At 37.3% G+C, this 21,171-nt stretch overlaps 2 protein-coding genes across 2 annotated transcripts; one reads left to right on the top strand and one right to left on the bottom strand.

Annotated features, from left to right (window-relative positions):
• Nucleotides 1–2,561: 2,561 nt before the first annotated feature.
• LOC110908455 lies at nucleotides 2,562–6,157 on the top strand. Its single transcript, XM_022153402.2, has 2 exons — nucleotides 2,562–2,916; nucleotides 5,540–6,157. The coding sequence occupies exons 1-2, from the start codon at nucleotides 2,581–2,583 to the stop codon at nucleotides 6,059–6,061; spliced, it is 858 nt and encodes a 285-aa protein (XP_022009094.1). The 5' UTR covers nucleotides 2,562–2,580; the 3' UTR covers nucleotides 6,062–6,157.
• LOC110908454 (DEAD-box ATP-dependent RNA helicase 13) lies at nucleotides 6,066–13,220 on the bottom strand. Its single transcript, XM_022153401.2, has 15 exons — nucleotides 12,945–13,220; nucleotides 11,647–11,907; nucleotides 11,379–11,566; nucleotides 11,112–11,306; nucleotides 10,838–11,014; nucleotides 9,765–10,138; nucleotides 8,868–9,048; nucleotides 8,213–8,335; nucleotides 8,026–8,142; nucleotides 7,191–7,295; nucleotides 6,966–7,106; nucleotides 6,792–6,857; nucleotides 6,546–6,707; nucleotides 6,375–6,456; nucleotides 6,066–6,285 (listed from the first exon to the last, which is right to left on the bottom strand). Exons 1-15 carry the CDS (start codon nucleotides 13,108–13,110, stop codon nucleotides 6,230–6,232), a joined length of 2,394 nt encoding a protein of 797 aa, XP_022009093.1. The 5' UTR covers nucleotides 13,111–13,220; the 3' UTR covers nucleotides 6,066–6,229.
• Between the last annotated feature and the right edge of the window lie 7,951 nt (nucleotides 13,221–21,171).

Here is a 21,171-nt window from a genome sequence, read left to right as displayed (position 1 = left end):
GAAAAGGGCATTTTGGTCATTTTCCTAAGGCATATAAACTACTTATCATACAACTAATCAAACAAAGTGACCATAAGGTATAACCTCGAAAGGTTATTCCCTATACAACTATGGCCACAAAATATGTCTGGTCGGATCCTAATGATCGACCAAACGGGTTGGGTTCGAAAGTCTAAGCTGTTGTCGAGACTTCTTGACTTACGACCCTAAGTAAGCACTAAACTAAAAGTGACGAGTTAAACATGTTAAAACATGTTTAACTAAGTTAGAAAACTGATTTGATATCAAAACAAAGTGTTTTGACACCCAAAAATAGCTTCGTCGCAAAATGCACATAATCGTGCATTTTGACCGAAACTTTGACTCGTCACTTCGACTAGTCAACGTGGTAATGAGTAGGTATAGTCACAAGGGACTATAACCATCGTGATTACGCTCACGTTGCAAAGTTCAAATGAACTTTGTCTTGACCAAATCATGGTCAAAGCAGAAAGTCAAACACTGTTTGACTTTCTTGCTTAAATAAATAAACAAGAGATGAAAGAACACTTACAAGTGTTCTAGGCTAAAGAAGATGATAAAAAAGACTCAAATATGAAGCATCCAACCAAGTGGTAGCCTCAATTCAGAGCAAAGGTGAAAAGAAATGAAGATGAGCAAGGATTGAATGAAAAGAGCTTGCTATTTATAGGAAATCATGAATCATTGGATCTTTGCCATGTGTAATTGAGTTGTTCCAAGCATGTTCATCACCATACACATGTTAGCTACTGATTTGGGGACTTGGGGAACACTTAAACCAGCCCATAATATGCAAAAACCATGTTTAAAACCGATTTCAGCAGCTGATTTTGAAGATTCAAAGAATCTGCCCAGCATCAGTCCTCGCACAACGCGATAGCATTAGGGCTGTCGCGCCCCGCGACCTAGTGTAACCAGAAGTTTCAAACTTTGGCAGAACAGGCCCGTGCTGCTTAAAACTTGATTTTCGATTCGTTTAACCCCCGTTAACCCAATTTCAAGGCTCTATAAGGATGTTAAAGCATAGGGGACTTGAAATATGCTTGAAAATATCATGGATGTCGGTTCGTTTGGTCGTACGATCGCGTTGTTCGGTTAGTTACGACGAAACTCGAACGTACACGAAAACGATCCAAATTGCGCAACGAATGGTATTTTTGCATTCCTATCACTAAAATACAATATTTTAGTGATTACAAAAATTTTTGGATGTCCGGATATGGTCAGAACGTAAGATATGCGCGTATATGCAAACTTACGCAGTTTTTGACGCTTTTAGTCCTTTTGATCAAATAAGCGTATTTTCACATACCGAACCCCTCAAAACCTATTTCTAAGCTATGTTAAGGGTATTTAGGGTATGTTTAGCTTATGATCTTGTTTCGGAGTGTACGTTTCTATGCGAATTGGTAGACTATTGCAGTTTGTCGCAAATAGTCCCTGTGATCGAATAAACTTGTTTTTGCCATACAAAATCCTTCAAAACTTATTTCTAAGTTATGTAAAGGTTATTTAAGGTATGTTAAGCTTATGTCACTATTCCGGAGTGTTTGTCGCGTTAAACTGATTACGTTTACGTAATAGTTTGCGTATAACTTTCTAGAAAGCGATTAAAAGCTTGAAATCGAACTAGAATCAAATCGTGAAATTGTCAAACACAAATACACAAATATTGAGATCAAAACACATCGTTTCATTGATAATTCATATTTTTCTACATCGCACAGTGTTTACAAAGCACAAATGTCACAGTCTCCCCTACTTTAAGAAATTTCGTCAATTTTAACTAAAGGAAACTTGTGAAAACAAATGTGGATATTTCACTTTCATTTGGTCCTCACGTTCCCAAGTAAACTCTGGGCCACGTTTGGACTCCCAGTGAACCTTGACTATTGGTATTCTTTTGTTCTTTAGTCGCTTGACTTCACGGTCCATTATCTCCACATGTTTCTCGACAAAGTGCATTGTGTCATCAACCTGGATTTCGTCGAGTGAAATGTGAAGATCAGTATCGGCTAAACACTTTCGTAAATTGGACACGTGGAATGTTGGGTGAATAGTCTCCGGTCGCTTGAAAAACGTTTTTGGACGAAAAACTCAACATTTCCATATCAAACCTCTTTGTAACCTTATTACGGATCTTTAGAAACATTTTTGTAGTAAAGCCCCAATTATTGAAGCCGCCGGAAAAGTTCTTTTTGGCCGGAAAACTCAACATTTTCGTCTCGAAACTCTTTGTAACCTTAGATCGAACCTTTAAAAACCTTTTTTTTGGCCAAAAATGGTTTTCCGGCGACCGGAGATTAATGACGTTAGGGTTCTGTTAGTTAGGGTCCATTGATAGTCAATATGTCAATAGTTGGGACTGTCAGTGACTATTTTTGAAATTAAAACTATTGACGAACAAATTATTAAAATATAAAATCCAATATTCCTATCATATTTTAAGCAACTCAAAATATTCTTTTCCACTGGAGGGCATAAATGTAATTAACAATAAAAAGGTAATGAACCTCAATAAAACAACAAAGCACTTGTTTTATCAAGAATCCCAGTTGGATGTTTGTTAGTCCCCTGTGGATAACATATCTGGTCGGTGACCAGATGGTTTTCTTCACTCGCGTACACCCGCCGCCGGCTTTGCTGCCAGCATCCCACCGTCTGCAACCCTGGCCGACGGTGTCTCCGACTTCATCTTTCTCCATAAACCCCCGACGTATTATTATTCCTCTCCGGTTGCACGCCAATCGCCGGTGGGACTCTAATGCAGAGACATTCAGAACAAGGAACTTTGACTTTGATGATGATTTTGAAGATGAAGAAGATGATGATGATGATTCGAATCAGTGGCTAGACATTCTTGAGGACTTCATTGACGGTGTGTGGATTTTTAAGGTATTTTTATTTAATATAGTTTGACCACAACAAAAAAGTCAAAACGGACATTTCCTGCATATTTGAGACTAGGGCTGCAAACGAACCGATCGAACACGAACAAGACCTTGTTCGTGTTCGTTTGTTAAGAAATATATGTGTTCGCGAACCGTTCACGAACACTTATCGAATGAGATTTTATGTTCGTGTTCGTTTGTTAAGAAATATATGTGTTCGCGAACCGTTCACGAACACTTATCGAATGAGATTTTATGTTCGTGTTCGTTTGTTAAGGAAATGAACTTTTTCGTGTTTGTTTGTTAATTTTAGGCAACGAACGTTGACGAACACAAATGAGCACAAACTAATGTTCACTAGGAAACAAACCAACACAAACAATCGTTCTTGGACAGAATATATAATACACCGACACTTATTAGATATTTAATTTGTTTGAATTTTGAAGTATTTAAATAAATATAAAAACTAAAAACACCAATGAAGTATCGAACATAAACGAACGAACAGGACCTTGTTCATGTTTGTTCATTTAACTAAACGAACAAAATCTTTTGTTCGTGTTCGTAAACTAAACAAACGAACACAAACGAACTTCCCGCCGAACGGTTCACGAACTGTTCGTTGAACGTTTGGTTCGTTTACAGCCCTATTTGAGACTGATCTGCAAAGTTGATCTATACTGTGTTATATGCATTATACCATGTTAGAAATTTTACACACAAAAAATATAAAAACTTTTCCCTACAAATACACCCTTGAAATAAGGGTAAATTTGACTTCTAAACAATAATTATACTTAAATCTTTTAACATAATTACGGGTAATTACCTACATTTTCCGCATCCACATCAAACTTATAATTATTTTACGTATTTTTTTGACATATCTTATAAACTGTAATGTTTAAAAAAAATCCAAAAGTGTCATGATGACCTGCTCCTTTGTATCGACGTTTCGATAGTTGTCTTGGTTCGTATTGATGTGTGGATTAAAAGGTACAAGTAGATGATGCCTTAGTGTACAAGTGATTAAAGTTTATCTCAGAATATTTAATTGCTACGGAATGTCAAGTGATTAAATACCGTCAATTTAATAATCTCATCTAGATTACATTTATATCCATCATCTTTACTATAGTTCATTTAATTAAAAATTGATATGTTACGTGATTAACAGTGTCTAAGGGTGAGTGATAATCGTTAACCGAAACTGAACCGAAATCAACCAAAAACTGAAAAGTGATTAACCGAAACCCGAATTTACCAAAAACGCTTATCATTTTTTGTACCCTCATTTATCCAAAATTAACTGAACCAAACCGTTCATATTTTCATATATTTCTAGCTTTTATACCTTCAGTTCATGTATTTCATATGTATACCCCCATTTTAAGTATTTATACATCTATTTCATGTACATATACATCCATTTCATGTATTTATACCTAAATGTCATGTATTTCTAATCGAAGTTTTAGCCCAAATTTGATTTTGGCTATTAACCAAAATTAAACGAATCAAACCAAAAATCGTCAATCTAACTGCATAAACCAAACCGATTAACAAAAAACGGATTGGTTAATAAAAGAGATTAATCGATGACCTCGATTTCGATGAGGATAATAATCTAACCAACCAAACAATGCACACTGTGACAATGTCTGTGTTTCCCGCCACATCGCACGCACACCTATCGGTTATTAACCAAAATCGGTTATCGGTGAGCAATAACTAAATCGTTAACCTAAACCAAACCGAAAACAGACTTACCAAACCGAAATCAACCAAAAGCTGAATTAACTGAAAACGAATTAACCAAAAACCGGTTATCAATTTTTTTGTAATCTCGTTTATCCAAATTAGTAGAACCGAACCGAGTCATTCATATTTTCATATATTTCTAGCTTTTATACCTCCGGTTCATATATTTCATATTTTATATCTCCATTTCATATATTTATACTTTCATTTCATGTATTTATACCTTAATTTCATATATTTCTAAGCAAAAGTTTTAGCCCATATGTGGTTTTTGCTATTACTTGGAATTAAATGAACCAAACGAAAAACCGTAATCTAAACGAATAAACCGAAGTGATTAACCGAAAACCGATTGGTTAATAAAATAGACTAACTGATGACTTTGGTTTCGGCTTTGGTTGAGGATAATAACCAAACCGACCGAACCATGCACAACACAATGAAATGGATTACCCGATTACTTCATTTTTTATGTATATCTATCACAATGATGATACAATAATTATTATATGAATAAGAAAACTATAAAAAACGAGTATCGCAATGCGATGTCACTCCCGCCGCATCGCGCGGATATCCTGCCTGCTAGTATGAAACAATATAGTCCATGCCACTTTTGATTTTTGGATATGGTGGTCCTATTCTGATATTAATGATCTAAAAAAGTCAAACTTTGACCTACTTGCACATTTGAGATGATGCAAAGTGAAAATGAGATAACATAGTCCATGTCAGTTTTGAATATGGGTGGTCATGTTATGATATTAATGAACTAAAAAGTCAAACGTTGACCTACTTGTACATTTGAGATGCAAAGTGAAATTGAATTAATAAATGTATGTATTTATGTATAACCAGTGCAGGCGTTCAGATCATTTGGATGGATGCTTCCTGCAATAATCTCATCATTGCTATTGACATCAGGACCAAAAGCATTTCTCATGGCATTAGCTATTCCGATGGGCCAATCCGCACTTTCTTTGTTGTTTCAAACCGTATGGGGGATGCCAAAAATGAAAACAAGGCGACGAGGCAAGAGCAAGAGAAAACAACCGCCGCCGCGGCAGCCACCACGTGGTGCCAGTTATATGGATATAGACGACGAACAAGAAGAGTATGTGGAAGGAGAAAGTAAGAGAGCAACAGGGTATCAAACATGGGTTGCAGGAGATGGGTCAAGTGGTGACAAAACCAATGGTTCATCTTCAAGCTTTGGTGGTTGGGAAGAACTGGATGGAAGAAAAACAAGATCTAATAAAGATAGAAACCGAAAGCAAGCGAAGAGTAAAATGAGCAGAAGAGTGAAAAGAAGTGAGACGCCGTTTCTTTTGAGGTTGTTGATTGCGGTCTTCCCTTTTTTAGGTTCATGGACTAAACTGTTATAGCTTATAAAACCATATAAACTTGCACAAATGTATTGATATTCAGTACTATGCGCGAATAATATACATAACAGGGTTCAAAGTTGATTTCATTTGTCATTTGGTATTGGAATGAAAACTGATACATCAAAACTAATGTGTTTGAAACAAAATTTTGGCCTGCTTGTAGCTTTAATCGCCTCCTGCCTTTAACCTTTTTCTTTCTTTTCTCTTCTGATCATGCAACCCTGAATGACAAAATGCAATATTATTAACAAGATAAAAGCGGGATTATTATTCGAAAAATGAAATCATGATTTTCCGGGGAGGGGGTTACGTTTTTTATCCTCTTTCCTCTTTCTTCGTAGGTTGTCTAAGTTTCTTCGTTTTTCTGCAGCCCCTTTAGTGTCCATGGAAATCTAGAAACACAAAATGAAGTCATGAGAATGTGACATGGTTCATGCATATATAGATACAGTATATCTATATATTGATTAGCCAACATTACCTCCTGACCGCTACTCCTGAGTGCTTGGAGTGGCTCAACGCAATCCTGACCGATAACAACCATTTTCCTCTTCTTGTTGGTATCACCTGCGTTCCCAAAGTCCGACAATTTCTGCTTTGCTAGTTCTTCAAATTGCTGTTGCAGAAGAGGCGAAATACCAGCCTGCAACAGAACAAACTAAATGTTAAAAAGTCCTGATAAAAGCTTAGGGTTTAAGGGTTTAGAGTTAACTTCTTTTAATCATACCCCTGCTAAATATCGACTTGAGAATGTTTTAGGTTGCAGTGGACGAGAAAGCAAAGAACTGAGTTCCTGCGGTTTGACCACACGAAAAAATAGTCACAATCAGCAAATGGAATGTGTTGATGTGTACAAGACATGTTTCAGCTTAATCAGAATGATATTTGGCAGTAAGAGAACCTGTTGTAGCTTTTTAAGTTGAGCAGAACTCGCTTTCTTTTTCCTGATCTTGTTTGCTGTTTCATCGTCACTGTCATTTTCATCTACAATCAATTCGATTGATTCAGCGTTTCGTTGAAACCAGCTTTTATCGGCCTTGTCCTACAACAAGATATTTATGAGGCACTACGGATGGAGCTGAATGTGTAATTACAACAAATTTAGAATTGATAAAAGCAAATTTACCTGTGATTCCTTTCTCAAAACCCTGTCTATTTGCCTTGCAAGAGATAGCCTCTTTAAAACTTCAGGCATGTATGAAGCCTCTATGGGGAACTGCTTAAAACTTTCCTGTATTCAAAACAGAGACGAATCGCAAACATCAGTTCAATGGCATGAGGTCAAACAGGTACCCATTGGGTTCCATTGACCACAGAAATTTGTTGTCTAATCTTTTTGTATTTTTATAAATAACCCATAGTTTCAATAAAATCTCTTTTAGAATCAAGTAAAATGCCATTTTCGTCCCTGAGGTTTGACCAGTTTTGCGACTTTCGTCCAAAGGTTTGTCTTTCCGCATCTGGATCCAAAAGGTTTGAAATCTTGTCATTTCGTCCGGCTCGTTAACTCTATCCATTTTTCTCCGCTAAGGCATGGGTATTTTCGTCTTTTTTTGTTAACAAAAAGGGCAATTCGGTCTTTTTCACTTTAAGTACAAGCATTTAGCATAATGTACAAGTATTAAAAAAGACAAAATACACCTACCTTAACAGAGAAAAATGGATGTTAACAAAGCGGATGAAAATGGCAAGATTTTAAATCTTTTGGATCCAAATGCGGAAAAACAAACCTTTGGACGCAAGTCGCAAAACTGGTAAAACCTCAGAGACGAAAATGGCATTTTACTCTTTAGAATAATTTGCATTAGTAATATACAAGCGACTTTCGACCAGTTCTCTTATTAGCTACTTTTTAGTTTATCGCTTTAACCTGCTAGAAAAATGTAGCCTGATTTGACCCATTCATATACAAACGGGTCGAAAATTCCGTCTCTAAATGAACCTCTGATCTAATCACCAACCTTTGAAAATGATCTGCACAACGAAGCAAATTTAGATGTTTCCTTTGGAGAAATCAGAGCAATGCTGCAGCCATCAGCAGAAGCTCTAGCAGTTCTCCCACTTCTATGAACATATACCTGACAGTTAAACCAACTCAGCATACGGAGACGCCAATGGTAGCAGATTAAGAAAAAAAAATCAACGTACTTCTGCAGAATGAGGAAGTTGGTAATGGACAACAGTTCTAACACCAGGAATGTCAAGACCCCTAGCTGCAACGTCTGTAGCAATAAGTATTCCATGTTCACTTCCACGAAAACGGTCAATTGCCTGCAATTTAAGCAAAGATGCGTAAAAGTATGAAATAGAAGAAAACAAAATGACGTTATCTTGTTGTATAGTGAAAGTTTTAATATAAGAAAAAGAGTAAAATGTCATTTTCGTCCCTCAGGTTTGGCCAGTTTTGCAACTTTCGTCCAAAGGTTTGTTTTTCCGCATCTGAAATCCAAAAGGTTTGAAATCTTGCCATTTTCATCCGGCTCGTTAACTCCATCCATTTTTCTCCATTAAGTCAACGTATTTCCATCTTTTTTTTACTTAAAGGGTAATTCAGTCTTTTTCACTTTACGTAAAAAGACAGAATACCTCTGAAAAGACCGAATTGCCCTTTAAGTAAACAAAAATGACGGAAATACCCCTGACGTAACAAAGAAAAGTGGATGGAGTTAACGAGCCAGATGAAAATGGCAAGATTTCAAACCTTTTGAATCCAGATGCGCAAAAACAAACCTTTAGACGAAAGTAGCAAAACTGGCCAAACCTCACGGACGAAAATGGCATTTTACTCTAAGAAATATTTAACCTTGAGGCGAGCACGCTGTTGCATCTGTGCATGAAGCGTCCAAACATTGACATTAAGAATCTTCATAAGTGAAGAAAGATGACGAAGGGCTGCAATCGATGTGCAAAACACAATAGTCCGTCCTTGCCCATGAACAGACAATATATAATATAAATACGCGTCTTTATCTTCTTCCTTGCACCTGCAGGGATTCAAGTTATGGCTTTCTTCTTTGTTTAATAACTAGTATTTTGACCCGCCGCGTATTGTGGCGGCGGCGAAACTTAAAGCAACTCCGATTTATACCGTCAAACATTCTACCCGACTCGTTTCCAAACAAAATTTATGTCAAAACATAAACCAACTGAAAACGCAAATAAAAAAAGCACGAAAACATAGTATATTTGACCTGACTTATTACCAAGAAAAATTTACGTCGAAATGTAAACCAACTTGGATTTATACCAAAACGTACTTAAAAATAAGCATGCAAGAAATAAGGTTTTTAAGTTAAATGATGGAACCGCGCGTTGCGGCGGCGTCAAAATGTAAGGTAGCTCGAATTTATATCGCCTGGTGAAAACGTATTACATTTGATCCCACTCGTTTTTGAACAAAATTTATGTGAAAAACGTAGACCAACAAAAAACGTACATAAAAATAAGCACGAAAACATATTATATTTGAACCATGTACATAACAATTAGCACGTAAAACTTGAGGGGGTCAAAATGACATTTTATAAAAGATTTTAAATAACCAAGGGGTGTAAGTGTGAATGCTGAAATTTGAGTTGACGTACACAAAAAAAAAAGACAAAAACCAAATAAAAAAACCCCATTGTAGCTATATTCGACACTATATCATTCGAAAAGATGTTGTCTTCATGCCCAAAAAAAGGGAAAGAAAAGTACATACTCGATGAATGACTCCTCAAGATTATTTGCCATAATTGATGCATTCGTCAGATCAATAACTGCAGCATTAGACCGCATTCCAGCTCGTTCAGAAAGAGCTTCGATTGAATTTAGTTCACCGTCTTGTTTTGTTTTCCCGGATCCACGTTTAAGCTTTTTCCTGAAATCAGAAGATAAGGCAATGGTAGCAGAAAACACGAAAGTCTGTCTTTTCTTCCTTTGAAAGCCAGAAGCTGTCACGCAGTTTTCAGTATCCTCCGCGTGTCCTTCTCTGACCATCGGAAGCATGTCGATAATTGACTGCAACTCTTGAAAATGACCGTTATCTATCATCCGGTCAGCCTCATCCAGCACAAAGAATGACAATGAATGCAACTGCAATATTCATCAACAAATCAAAGTTATAGGCAAGCGTAATTTTTACTGTGAAAATAGTAAAGATGACTAAAGCAAGATTTTAACTTATGTTTAGGGCTGCAAAATGAACTCAACAAACACGAACAAGGCCTTGTTCATGTTTGTTTGTTAAGGAAATATATGTGTTCACGAACTGTTCATGAACACTTAACGAACAAGGTTTTCTGTTCGTGTTCGTTCGTTAAGTAAATGAACGTGTTCATGTTCGTTTGTTAATGTTAGATTTTTAGGTAATGAACGCAAACGAACATTCATGAATACATTCTAATGTTCATAAACACAAATAAAAACAAACGAACACAAACAAGCGTTCATGAATAGAATATACAAGAATATATAATACAGTGATACTAATTAAATATTTTCTTTGTCAAATTTGAAGTATTTAAATTAAATATAAAATTAAAAGCACTAACAAACTATTGAACACATTGAACAAAAACAAACACGTAACCAAACGTTCACAAACATAAGTGAACAAAAGCGGCCTCTGTTCATGTTCGTTCATTTAACTAAACGAACAATTTTTTTGTTCGAGGTATTTCATTTATTAAACAAACTTCCCGCCGAACGGTTCGCTGAACGTTTAGTTCGTTTGCAGCCCTACTTATGTTGTTCTAACTGTTATCCTTTACACATAGGAAGTCTCCAACATACCTCAACAAGATGAATTTCTCCACCTGACATTAGTTCCCATAGCCTCCCTGGAGTTCCGACAACGATTTCAGGCCTTCCTTTCAGAAGCCGTTCTTGCTTTTCTGTTGACATTCCACCAACAATAGGGACAACCTTAACATCAGTCCCTATCGCCACTTGCTTCATATGATCAGTAACCTAAATATACAAAAAAAAAAAAAAAAGAATCACAAAAGTTATCGAGATTCAGAAAGACGAGCGAAAAATACAGTAAAATGTATGAAATTACAAGTACCTGAAGTGCAAGCTCTCTAGTAGGAGTAATAATAAGCGCTCTTAGAAAACCTTTGGAAACAATTTTTTCATCCGCTTGACCTCTTTCTGCAGCTTGCCTCTCGAATTTCTCTCTTTCTTCAAGAAGACGTTGTAAAATCGGTATTCCAAATGCTAGTGTTTTACCAGACCCAGTCTCTGCAGCCCCAATGACATCCTATAAAAAAAATGATCAAAAAGAAGCAAGTATAATGGTAAAAAAAATTAGACCGTAGTTTCCTATGCTAACCTTTCCCTGATGAGCGCCTGCGGGTATACAAGCTTTCTGTATAGGTGTCGGCTCCTTGAACTTGAGCCTGCATATTGATTTCATAAGCAATGGATGAAGCCTTAGTTCATACCATGCATGATACTCAGAGTCATCAACCTCATCTTCTTCAGCAATTTCAACATCAGTTTTGTCATTGGTATTTGCAACTGTTTTAGGGAAAAAGAACTTAATAATATCTTACACTGCAACTGTAAAAATAACAATTTGAAACTAAACTGTCGGTTACCATTAACTGGTTCTTCTTCATTGTCGTTAGATTCCTCGGGCTTCTTAGCTTTCTTTGTTTTCTTCTTCTTTTTCTTCTTGCTCTTTTTAACCTCCTTTACAGTCTCACCATCTGCATCCTCCGGTTCCATAACTTCATCACCATTACTCTCTTTGCGTTTCCGCTTTGTTTCTTTTTTCTGTTTTTTCCCTCCTTTTGAAATTCCTTCAAGAAGCTCCAATCCATACTCGGACGCATCAATCTCGTCAAGAGACAAAACACCTGCAGCAACAAAGCCAAAGATTCAACTAAAAAATTTATCAACAACCCATCATTTATACCCATTTTTATAAGACAACATAAGCCTTGTGTAAAGACAAAATCTTTGAAGAAAGTAAGGGTGTAAACCATAGTAGTCAAAGCGCAGCAATAATGCCTTGCATCCATCAAGGCACACAAGCGCAAATTCCGGCCAAATCATGCAACAAAAACCGATATGCACAGGTCTGAAACAGCTAAAGATGACCTAGAACCAGCCTAAAACAGCTAAAAATGGCTTATTTATACTGTGTGCATTGCTTAGCTCAGGCCTCGCTTTTTAAGCACCTTGCGCCTTGACGACAGGCTCATCCGTCACGCCATGAATGTGCCGAACGCCTTCATCTACTATGGTGTAAATGTAAACTAAGCAAAAGAAAGTAATAAACAAATAACATTTCAACGATACTTAAATCTATGTTTAACAACCTACAAACACTTCAACATTCACTATATTCCAGTCTCTTTCCTTTCTACAATACGTTCAGACGAAATTAACTTAATACCTATGCAGTTAATATCGGTGATATATCGGTTATATCGGTCATATCGGCCCCTTAGTAAAATATCGGTACCGATATTATCGGCAATATTGACCGATATTTGACTGATATAACCGATATATCACTGAATTATTGGTGTTAAATTGCTATATATATAAATTCTGCATTATATTAAAATTACCGATATCCCACCAATATCTCACCGAGATAACCTATATTTCAAATATCGGTCCTTGACCGATATCTGATATTTTACCGCATTAACTGCATAGCTTAACACTAATCTCTAAAACTAACAAATATAATACATCAAGAAGACAACAATACTTGTTTACAAATAAAATGAACTAAATTCACGTAACCTAAAACCCTAAATCTCTCATTTGTAATATATCCAATCACTCATTAGCAATTAACTAGATAATGAGCTGTAAACCGATAAACCCTAACATATCAGCAAAAAAGTCACAATTAGTTAATGCTAAAGCAAACACGAACCTCCTTCGAAGTCATTTAATCCGGCGAAAGCGGAGAACGGATCGTCACCGTCGTCGGGAAGAGATGAGGTCCACCGGAGGGAGTCAAGTCGTGCTCGTTGTCCGGCGGCGTCTGATTTGGCCGGCTTTCGATTTCTCTGTTTCTTCTTTGGCGGTAGAGTGGTCATCTTCTCCGGTAGGGTTTTGACTAATACGGCGGTGATGAGCGGTTGGAGGCTGCAAGATATTTGCTTGCTTGTTGGGGTTTAGGCTACCGGTTAAGTTTATTTTGATTAATTTGGTACTTGATAAAATACTAGGGTTAAGACCCGTCCGCGTTGCGGCGCGGGTACATCGTAAATATTGAATGGATTAGTCCAAACGTTATATGATGCATTAACCATATGAAAACACAAATTTCGACGTATCCAGTTGAACTCAGTGTAACATGTATAAGCATTGTGATTGGATCAAACGTAAAGTAAATGGAATTCATATCGAACAATCATAACGTATTATATGTGACCCAACTCATACACAGAAAACGTAACAGGTATGAAGGAAAATATACACATGTAATCGAAAGAGATTAATTAGAGCTTTCGAAAAAAAGGGAGGAAAAAAAACCATAATTTGACTCCACTCGGTTCGAAACAAATTTTACAAAACATACATAAAATAAACACGAAAACATATTATATTTGAATTAAATCATTTCCCAAAAAAGTTTACCTCAAAACGTAGAACAACTTGAATTTATAGCAAAACGTACGTAAAAATATGCACGTAAAAATGGTTTCTTTAAACAAAAACGTATTATATTTGACCTGACTCGTCTATAAAAAAGTTAACATCGGAATATAGAACAAATCATATTTATACATACCGGTACATAAAATATGCACACAAAAATTAGTTTTTAAGTAAAGGAAGAATAGGGGTAAACCGAAAGAAAATATTAGTAAAAAATTTAATAGGTTAAAAACGTTTGTAAAACCGTGCCAAGTAGTACCAATGCCACAACGACATCGACTCTCAACATCGTAAAAATAAAATAGATAAAATGGTAAAAATTACACAGAACGAAAAGTAGACTAAAATCGTTGAACCATGCACACCCGTTACAGTGTCTTAATGCGAAGAAATTAAGCAGAAACGTAAAATGTAGAAAATAATAACTTAGTTTATCTACGACCCGCCCGTTGCGACGAACTTTACAAAAGGGGAAAAATGGACGCGTTGCGACGGGTCTGTCAAATATGAAAAAAATAGAGCAAAAACGTTGAACCTCGCATGCACGCTACGACATGTTAACTCGCAAAATTTAGAACGAAACGTAAAACGAAAAACTTGCAAAAGATAAAAAGTATGGGGGACCAAAGTTGTAAATAACAAAGTGTTGTGTTAAATTATAAAAGATGGAAAACTTAGAGTTAAAAGTAAAAAGGGGGGGGGTTAAAATGTAAAAGATAAAACTTTTAAGTTGAAAGTGGAAAATTAAGTTTTTTTTGGAAAACTCCCCAAGCACAAGTTACAAGTGCTAATACATCAAAAACTTACTAATTTATATATGGAATAATATTTGTTTGTGTTTGGGCACCAAAGTTGTTTATTGTTAAATTTGATAAATTTTTAGTAAAGTTTTTTAGGTTTTGTAAATAAAAAGAATCATCTGTTTTGTGCCTTCCCCGTTTTTTGAATGAAATTTTCGTTAAAAAAAATGTTAAGACTAATAGAATAGTATGTAATGAATATAATAACATAAGCTAATTTAGCTTTTTAAACATTATAAACTAGTAATTTTTTTAGTTGATGATGTGGGAATTCGGTTCAGTATGTATGGTACTTGCACTCGGTATATAACTTACAATACAAAAATGTACTTTATTTTGAATACAACTTTGTTTTTAATAAAATTAATACCATAATGTTAAGAAAAAATAATTAAACAAATCAACGTATTTAGCTCTTTCTAAAAAACAAAATAGTGAAAGCAAATTGTTAAACAAAAACCAAATTAAATGAAAACTAAATAGATTCAATACGTATATTGTTTAAATTATAGTAAATTACACTTTGTGTCCTTTGTATTACTAGAATTATGAAATGTAAAAGATTTAATTTCAGTTTATGTCCAAAATCTTGGTTTTTTCTAACATGTTATATCCTTTAAATCAAACCCAATATGGGTATTTTACAAACCATTGGATATTAGACCCTTTATAACACGCAATCTTTTCATCCATCATTTTCCCCAAATCAGATTTGGGTTTTGAACATCATAAACAAAAAGTTGGTATCTCTCTCTCTCTACGATTTAAACAAGGACAACAATTGTTTTTTCTTTCTTTACTCTTTACTCTCTAACAAACGGTAACACACAATCGATGATAAAAAAATGGTGGGGGGGGGCGTAGCGACGATGTGATGGTGGTTGTTGGTAGTGATGTTGGTGGTGAAAGTGGTTACAAAAAGTTGTCTGTCAGTGTGTGGGGTTATGCTGTTGGTTATGTCGATGTACCAGTGGTCGGATGTGATGGGTACAGTGGTGAGAGGTGACGGGATAGTGAGGATGCAGGTGGTGTTTGGTTGTAGGAGGTAAACCGATTACAGTGGTTGTTTGATTGTTGTAAAGTGGTGGTGTTCGGTGGTTGATGAGGACCTGATGATGTTTGTTTGGAAGTAGTGATGTGATGGTTCGGTTGGTGGTTGATAACGACAATGAAGAAGCAGGTAGGTAAACGACGGAGATGATGAAGATTCAGTGGTTCACTTTCAACAAGTTTATTTTTGGTTAGAGATGAAGGTTGAGGGCAGTGGTGGTTGGTTCAGATGTGATGGATGGTGACGGTAGAGGTAGTGGCGATGGGATGATTTGTGGCGGTCGTGATGGGGGTGGTAAGGGTTATAGCGGTTGGGGGCAGGTGGTTATTGTAACACCTCGAAATTTTGTGTCCAATGATGTGTTAACACGTGTCATTTGTTTACACGTGGCATCTATAATAAATAAAGGACTAATTTTGACAAACCTTGAAAGTATATAAATTCGAGGGTTATAAATGTCAACAAGGGTAAATATACTGTATAGTATCCCTAAATAATGCTTAAACCTTCAAACGAATAAATTAAAGATCGTACAAAAATAAAACGCGGAAGAAAGTGAGAGGTTACAAACTACAGGGGTTAACTGTGTCAACATGTTTAATAACACCTCTGAGTGACCCTTTAACGTTCCCAAGATTTTGTAACGGTATTATACCCTCACTAAAATAATATATATGAATTTCGCGAAGTTTCGATATGAAACGAGAAAGATACGATCGAATTCGTAGAAGAAGGGTTAAAAGCGTCAACAGTGAAAGTTAAGGCTTTCCAATATAATTAATAAATAAACCGGGGACTTAATAATGCGGGTATTTAACACGAGGCCCCTATCGGTAAATAACCGAGGGCCAAACCGCAAAGTTACCCCTTCAAATCCGAAGGGTCAGGCAAATCATTACGAAAGATTTCGTTATTAATGGCCCGATTCTGATAATCATGACAAAAGATTTAAAAATCCTGAAATATTAACCTTAGGCGACCCGCGTAAGGTTTCAACATAAGTTGAGGCGGGCCGCGAGCCCCCTCTATTTCGCGTCTGATGTTTGATCTTTAGGCGACCCGCATTAAAACACATGGGAACTCCCATGCGGGCCGCGTAAAGTGCCCAGATGCAGAAATATGGTAACTAATTGGCTTTTGGAACTTGTGAACGATCATACACATAATTATGGGGCATGGGCACCCTATGCTCAACCCATATCACTTAGGGGACACCTACCATTACCTCTGGACAGATGGTAGTGCTTGCAATGATCAACAAAGCTTGGCATTGGCTATAAATAGCATGCCTTAAGCATAACAATTCACACAACTCAAAAACACTTATATCTGATCATTCAAGAGCTCTCTAGCTTTCCCTTCTGTTCTCTCATCAAGAGTTAACTTCTGTAAGTCGTTCATAACCATTTTGGTTTCACATTTCCATAGTTATAGCCTATAAACGCAACCGTCGTAACTAACGGTTGTCATTGCAATATCTTGCAAATGATTCAGTCTTATGACGAATCAAAAATGGTTATGAGTTGGCATTTATGTGGGTATTAAACCTCTAAAATGGTTTCCCCTGATCACCACTCTAACTATGTCAAATATCGAGTCAAACGTGCGGTTAAAAAGTCAACAGAAAGCTATTTTAGCGATTTAAGCATAATCTGTAATATATATGTTATGGAACCTGTTTTGACAATCATAAAACATGATAATAAGTATATAAACATGTTTGCGCCCGTTTGAATCGATCATTTGCTATATAGAACCGGTTCGGAGCCGAAAGTCGCAAAAGTTTGACTTTTGCTTTGACTTCAGTTCTGACCCGTTTTAGTGAGGTATAAATATACCCTAGGACTCTCTTAGGACCAGGTCACATGTGGGTATAAGCCTCTGTGGTCGGTTCATGAGTTATCCGAGTCTTTTGCGCAATTCCGTCATTCGCCTAAAAGTTGACCGTAACGGCCTATTAAAATTAAAACGAGTATTTCGGACACGTGAACGGACCAAAACCTTGCTTATTAAATTATAAGCATGTCCCTAAAGTTTCACGTCAATCCGAGGTCTAGAATGAGAGTTATGCTAAAAGGCGCACTTTTAAGAAAGTTTTGTAATTAACGGCGCAATTAGCATAACGCCCATCTAACCCAAGTTTTCGTCACCAAAACTTTTACCCACTGTGGTAAAATAATATTTTGGGAATTTTAAAGATTTTTAATAATTTTTACCTTGCTCATAACCTGCGGTTATGGCTACGGTTCGGTAAATACCGAATATGCCCTTTTTGGCCAAAACGGGAGTTCTACAAGGTCTTTTGACCCGATTCCAATTGCCACTGGTTTTAAATAATAAATAAAGTATTTTAAGCTTTATAAGCTGTTCGGGAAACTCAGATTTCCTGTAGAACTCGAAAATCCCTTTTAAAGTCTTTAAAATGACCGAAAAGCCCCTACGGGGCATATTACCAACTTAAACTCATTACGGGCGTCACGGAAGGTATCCTACTGATACCAAAATACTTTTAAGGCATATTGACTTAGGAAATAAGCGTATAACTCTTATGGTTAACCGTTTCGCCTATTTGCGCACACGGTACGGCCCACGGAACTAGTTTTCGTGCAATAGCCGATATGGGTCAAAGTATACTATTTGAACCCCAAAATCCAGAGTATGAACTATAAACCCATATAAAACAAGTCTCTGAACTTGTTGGGTCCAAATCATACTCCATTCTCGGTTTTCGCCTTTTCGTGCGAATTAACCATATCTATATATCGGAATCAACCGGTTTAAGCTACGGCTAATACAAGGACCGTTAGGATTCTAAGAGGTTAATTAAAACCTTCGTTCCAGATTAGGAGCCCCAGTAAAAGCTATCAGTGACTTGATCTAAATTAAGGATTAATACTTGCAAAGGTAAATACTTTTGACTTATTTCCCCTATATGGGCTTGGGTTACGGTATATTAATACCGCTTGATTGAGCATTATATTCGTCCATCGCTTAGGTGGATAACTAAATAATATGATCGGCTCATTTAAACAGTTTTGTTGCTTATAAAGCCTTTGGGGGGTTTAATGACCGTTGTCCCGGATATCCTTGGCATCATTTTACGAAATGGCCACGACCATCGACATCCCGGTGTAGGCGTACACCCGGTATAAAGTGTCGACATTAAAACTAAAAGACGTAGCCGTTGGTTTCTGTACTACGGTTTTACGCAAACGTGGTGTGTCTATAAATCTTTAACCCGGCACGACCCGGGCTACTGAACGCATAAAAGAACATGTAAAACGTTCACAAGATCATTATGAATTTTCCCAAGTTATAAAAGAGTTTGTGCCTTGTGCATTCAAATCAATTTTAATAAACATTTTCAAATGTGTCAGTTGAATGTATTTACCAGTGTAAACTGACGTATTTTCCCTAAAAAGATTAAGTGCAGGTACCTAAACGAAATTGGCTGGTATTAGCTCCCTAGCGTCGGGATAAGCCTCGCAAGCTTGATTGCAGTATCTAATGGAACAATACTTTATCTGTATTTACGATCCACTGTGGATATCCAACTTCTGTAATACATTTTGATATTACAATCAGAGGTTGAAATTATATATTTAAATTATGCTTCCGCTGTGCATTATATAATTGTGCGGTTTGACTATATTGTTGCCAACATCGTCACGGTAATCCCCCACCGGGCCCACCGGTGAGACACGTGGAAATCGGGGTGTGACAGGTTGGTATCAGAGCCAACATTGAGTGAATTAAACACTATCCTAATGTGTTTAATCTCAGTGACACAATTGCACATACTTGAGTCTAGACAGGAACTTAGGACAAATTCGGATTACTACTCCATTTTTGTCTTTATTTTCGATTTGATTTTTAATAAGTTTTGGAGCAGGAAAATGCCACCTGTTATATTCCGAGGAAGAGGAAGGGGACGAAGAGGCCGAGGAGAAATCGTGACACATCACGATCAAGAAGCTGGACCATCTGGTACAAGACATCCTTCGATGACACGAAGCGAAGAGCCACAACGACGAAGAGATCTATACGAACCAGCGAGGCATTCCACTTCGCACAGCTCGACGCCATCCTACCGGCACTCCTTTGGGCCAAACTCAGAAAATGATCCCAACAATCCACAACCTTCCTTCATACCTCTACAACGTTCGGTATCGCACCGAAACTACGACGACCCTAGTCCATACTACGTAGCTCAGTTTAATCCGGCTGACTACATACAGGAACCTTCAGGTTTTGTTCCACTAGGGCCACAAGACCATTTTTCTGAAGATCCCATGGAGGAAGATGAGGATCCGACTGAACCAGCTCGTGGTACGCCCACGCATCCGATAGAAGTATCTGATGGATCTTCATATCATGGTCCGCAGTATCAAGGTCCAGACAGCTTTATGGCCTTGTTTGACCGACATGAGTGGTACAACACACCATCTCATCAGACATCGCAACCAAGACATCCACAGGATCCATCTGAGGATTCACGCTTTGAGGCAGTTACGCCACCACCTCCGCCACCGGCACAACCAGTTATACCTGATCCGCCGAGGCGTAGGAGGACCAATGCTCGTATGTCTACACGAGGAGGAGGGGGTAACCACTTCAGCACTCCTCGACATTCTAGTAGTAGCCACTATCCGCCACTACATGAAGAAGGACCTTCAAGTCCTATACAGGAGGCGAACTCCGCACCTACTGCACGAAATTCGCCACCATTTGGGTATGACCAACCCATACCAGCTTACACAGGTCCAACGGCTTACAACCCGTTTGAACCGTCGCAAGCACAATACAACTACGGCTATGAGCGCGACCCATATGTGGTGTCGGCTAGATATAATGCGCGCTACCCTGACGGAGCACATGGAAGCATGGGACCACCGGACTACTCAGCTCATGGGTATCCAATACCTCCCAGACCTCCAGTACCGCATCAAGCGCCACAACCACGATTCTCTCCTCCTGAACAGGAAGAAATACTCCATCGACTAGATCGAGTGGAGAGAGAATTCGAGGAAGAGAAGAAAAGCCACCGAGGATTTCTCAAGGGCTTGGCGAATTTACTAAAGGGCAAGAAGAAGAAACGTGACCATTAGCCCTTAATAGTAATACGAATGTAATTTCTATTTTGAAATAAGTCCCTATGTGGACAACTTATCGTATTTCAGTCCCTACGTGGACATATCTTTAGTCCTTGCATGGACACCTATCTTGTATTAGTCCCTGCGTGGACTTGTCACTTATTTTAAAACCTCTATGGAGGTATGTATTATTTGAAAGACCCGTTTAGGGCAATATGTAATTGTATTAGAGATTTTGGAATGTATGTTATGAGTTTTGTTTTAATATATATAAAAATAAATCAAAACCATTCCTTTTACATTTGATCTGCCTAATAAAGAATCTTAAGGGGGTGAAACCTAGCTTGGGGTCTTTTAAGATCAGTCAAAATGGTACGACCTAGCTGAAAAGATTCTGATTCCCTGTTAACCTCTGTACGCATGTTAACATTCATGGCAGATGTGATTCGTTATAATCACGCACGTCATTCTTATACAATAATCCTTTGAGGATTTCAAAACCCAACTAAATGATATATAGATCGTGGGTTAAATCACCAACAAAGGTGATCA

The sequence above is a fragment of the Helianthus annuus genome, chromosome 14 (assembly GCF_002127325.2).
Source record: "Helianthus annuus cultivar XRQ/B chromosome 14, HanXRQr2.0-SUNRISE, whole genome shotgun sequence".
In the NCBI taxonomy this organism is placed as follows: domain Eukaryota; kingdom Viridiplantae; phylum Streptophyta; class Magnoliopsida; order Asterales; family Asteraceae; genus Helianthus; species Helianthus annuus.
This window is presented reverse-complemented; position numbering and strand designations above follow the sequence as displayed.

Coding starts and splice junctions, on each gene's coding strand:
- LOC110908455 (XM_022153402.2), top strand. CDS start 2,581: ATGTTTGTTAGTCCCCTGTGGATAACATATCTGGTCGGTGACCAGATG. Junction 2,917..5,539: donor ACGGTGTGTGGATTTTTAAG/GTATTTTTATTT, acceptor TAACCAGTGCAG/GCGTTCAGATCATTTGGATG.
- LOC110908454 (XM_022153401.2), bottom strand. CDS start 13,110: ATGACCACTCTACCGCCAAAGAAGAAACAGAGAAATCGAAAGCCGGCC. Junction 9,049..9,764: donor CTTGAGGAGTCATTCATCGA/GTATGTACTTTT, acceptor GAATCCCTGCAG/GTGCAAGGAAGAAGATAAAG. Junction 8,143..8,212: donor AACTTCCTCATTCTGCAGAA/GTACGTTGATTT, acceptor TTTAACTGTCAG/GTATATGTTCATAGAAGTGG.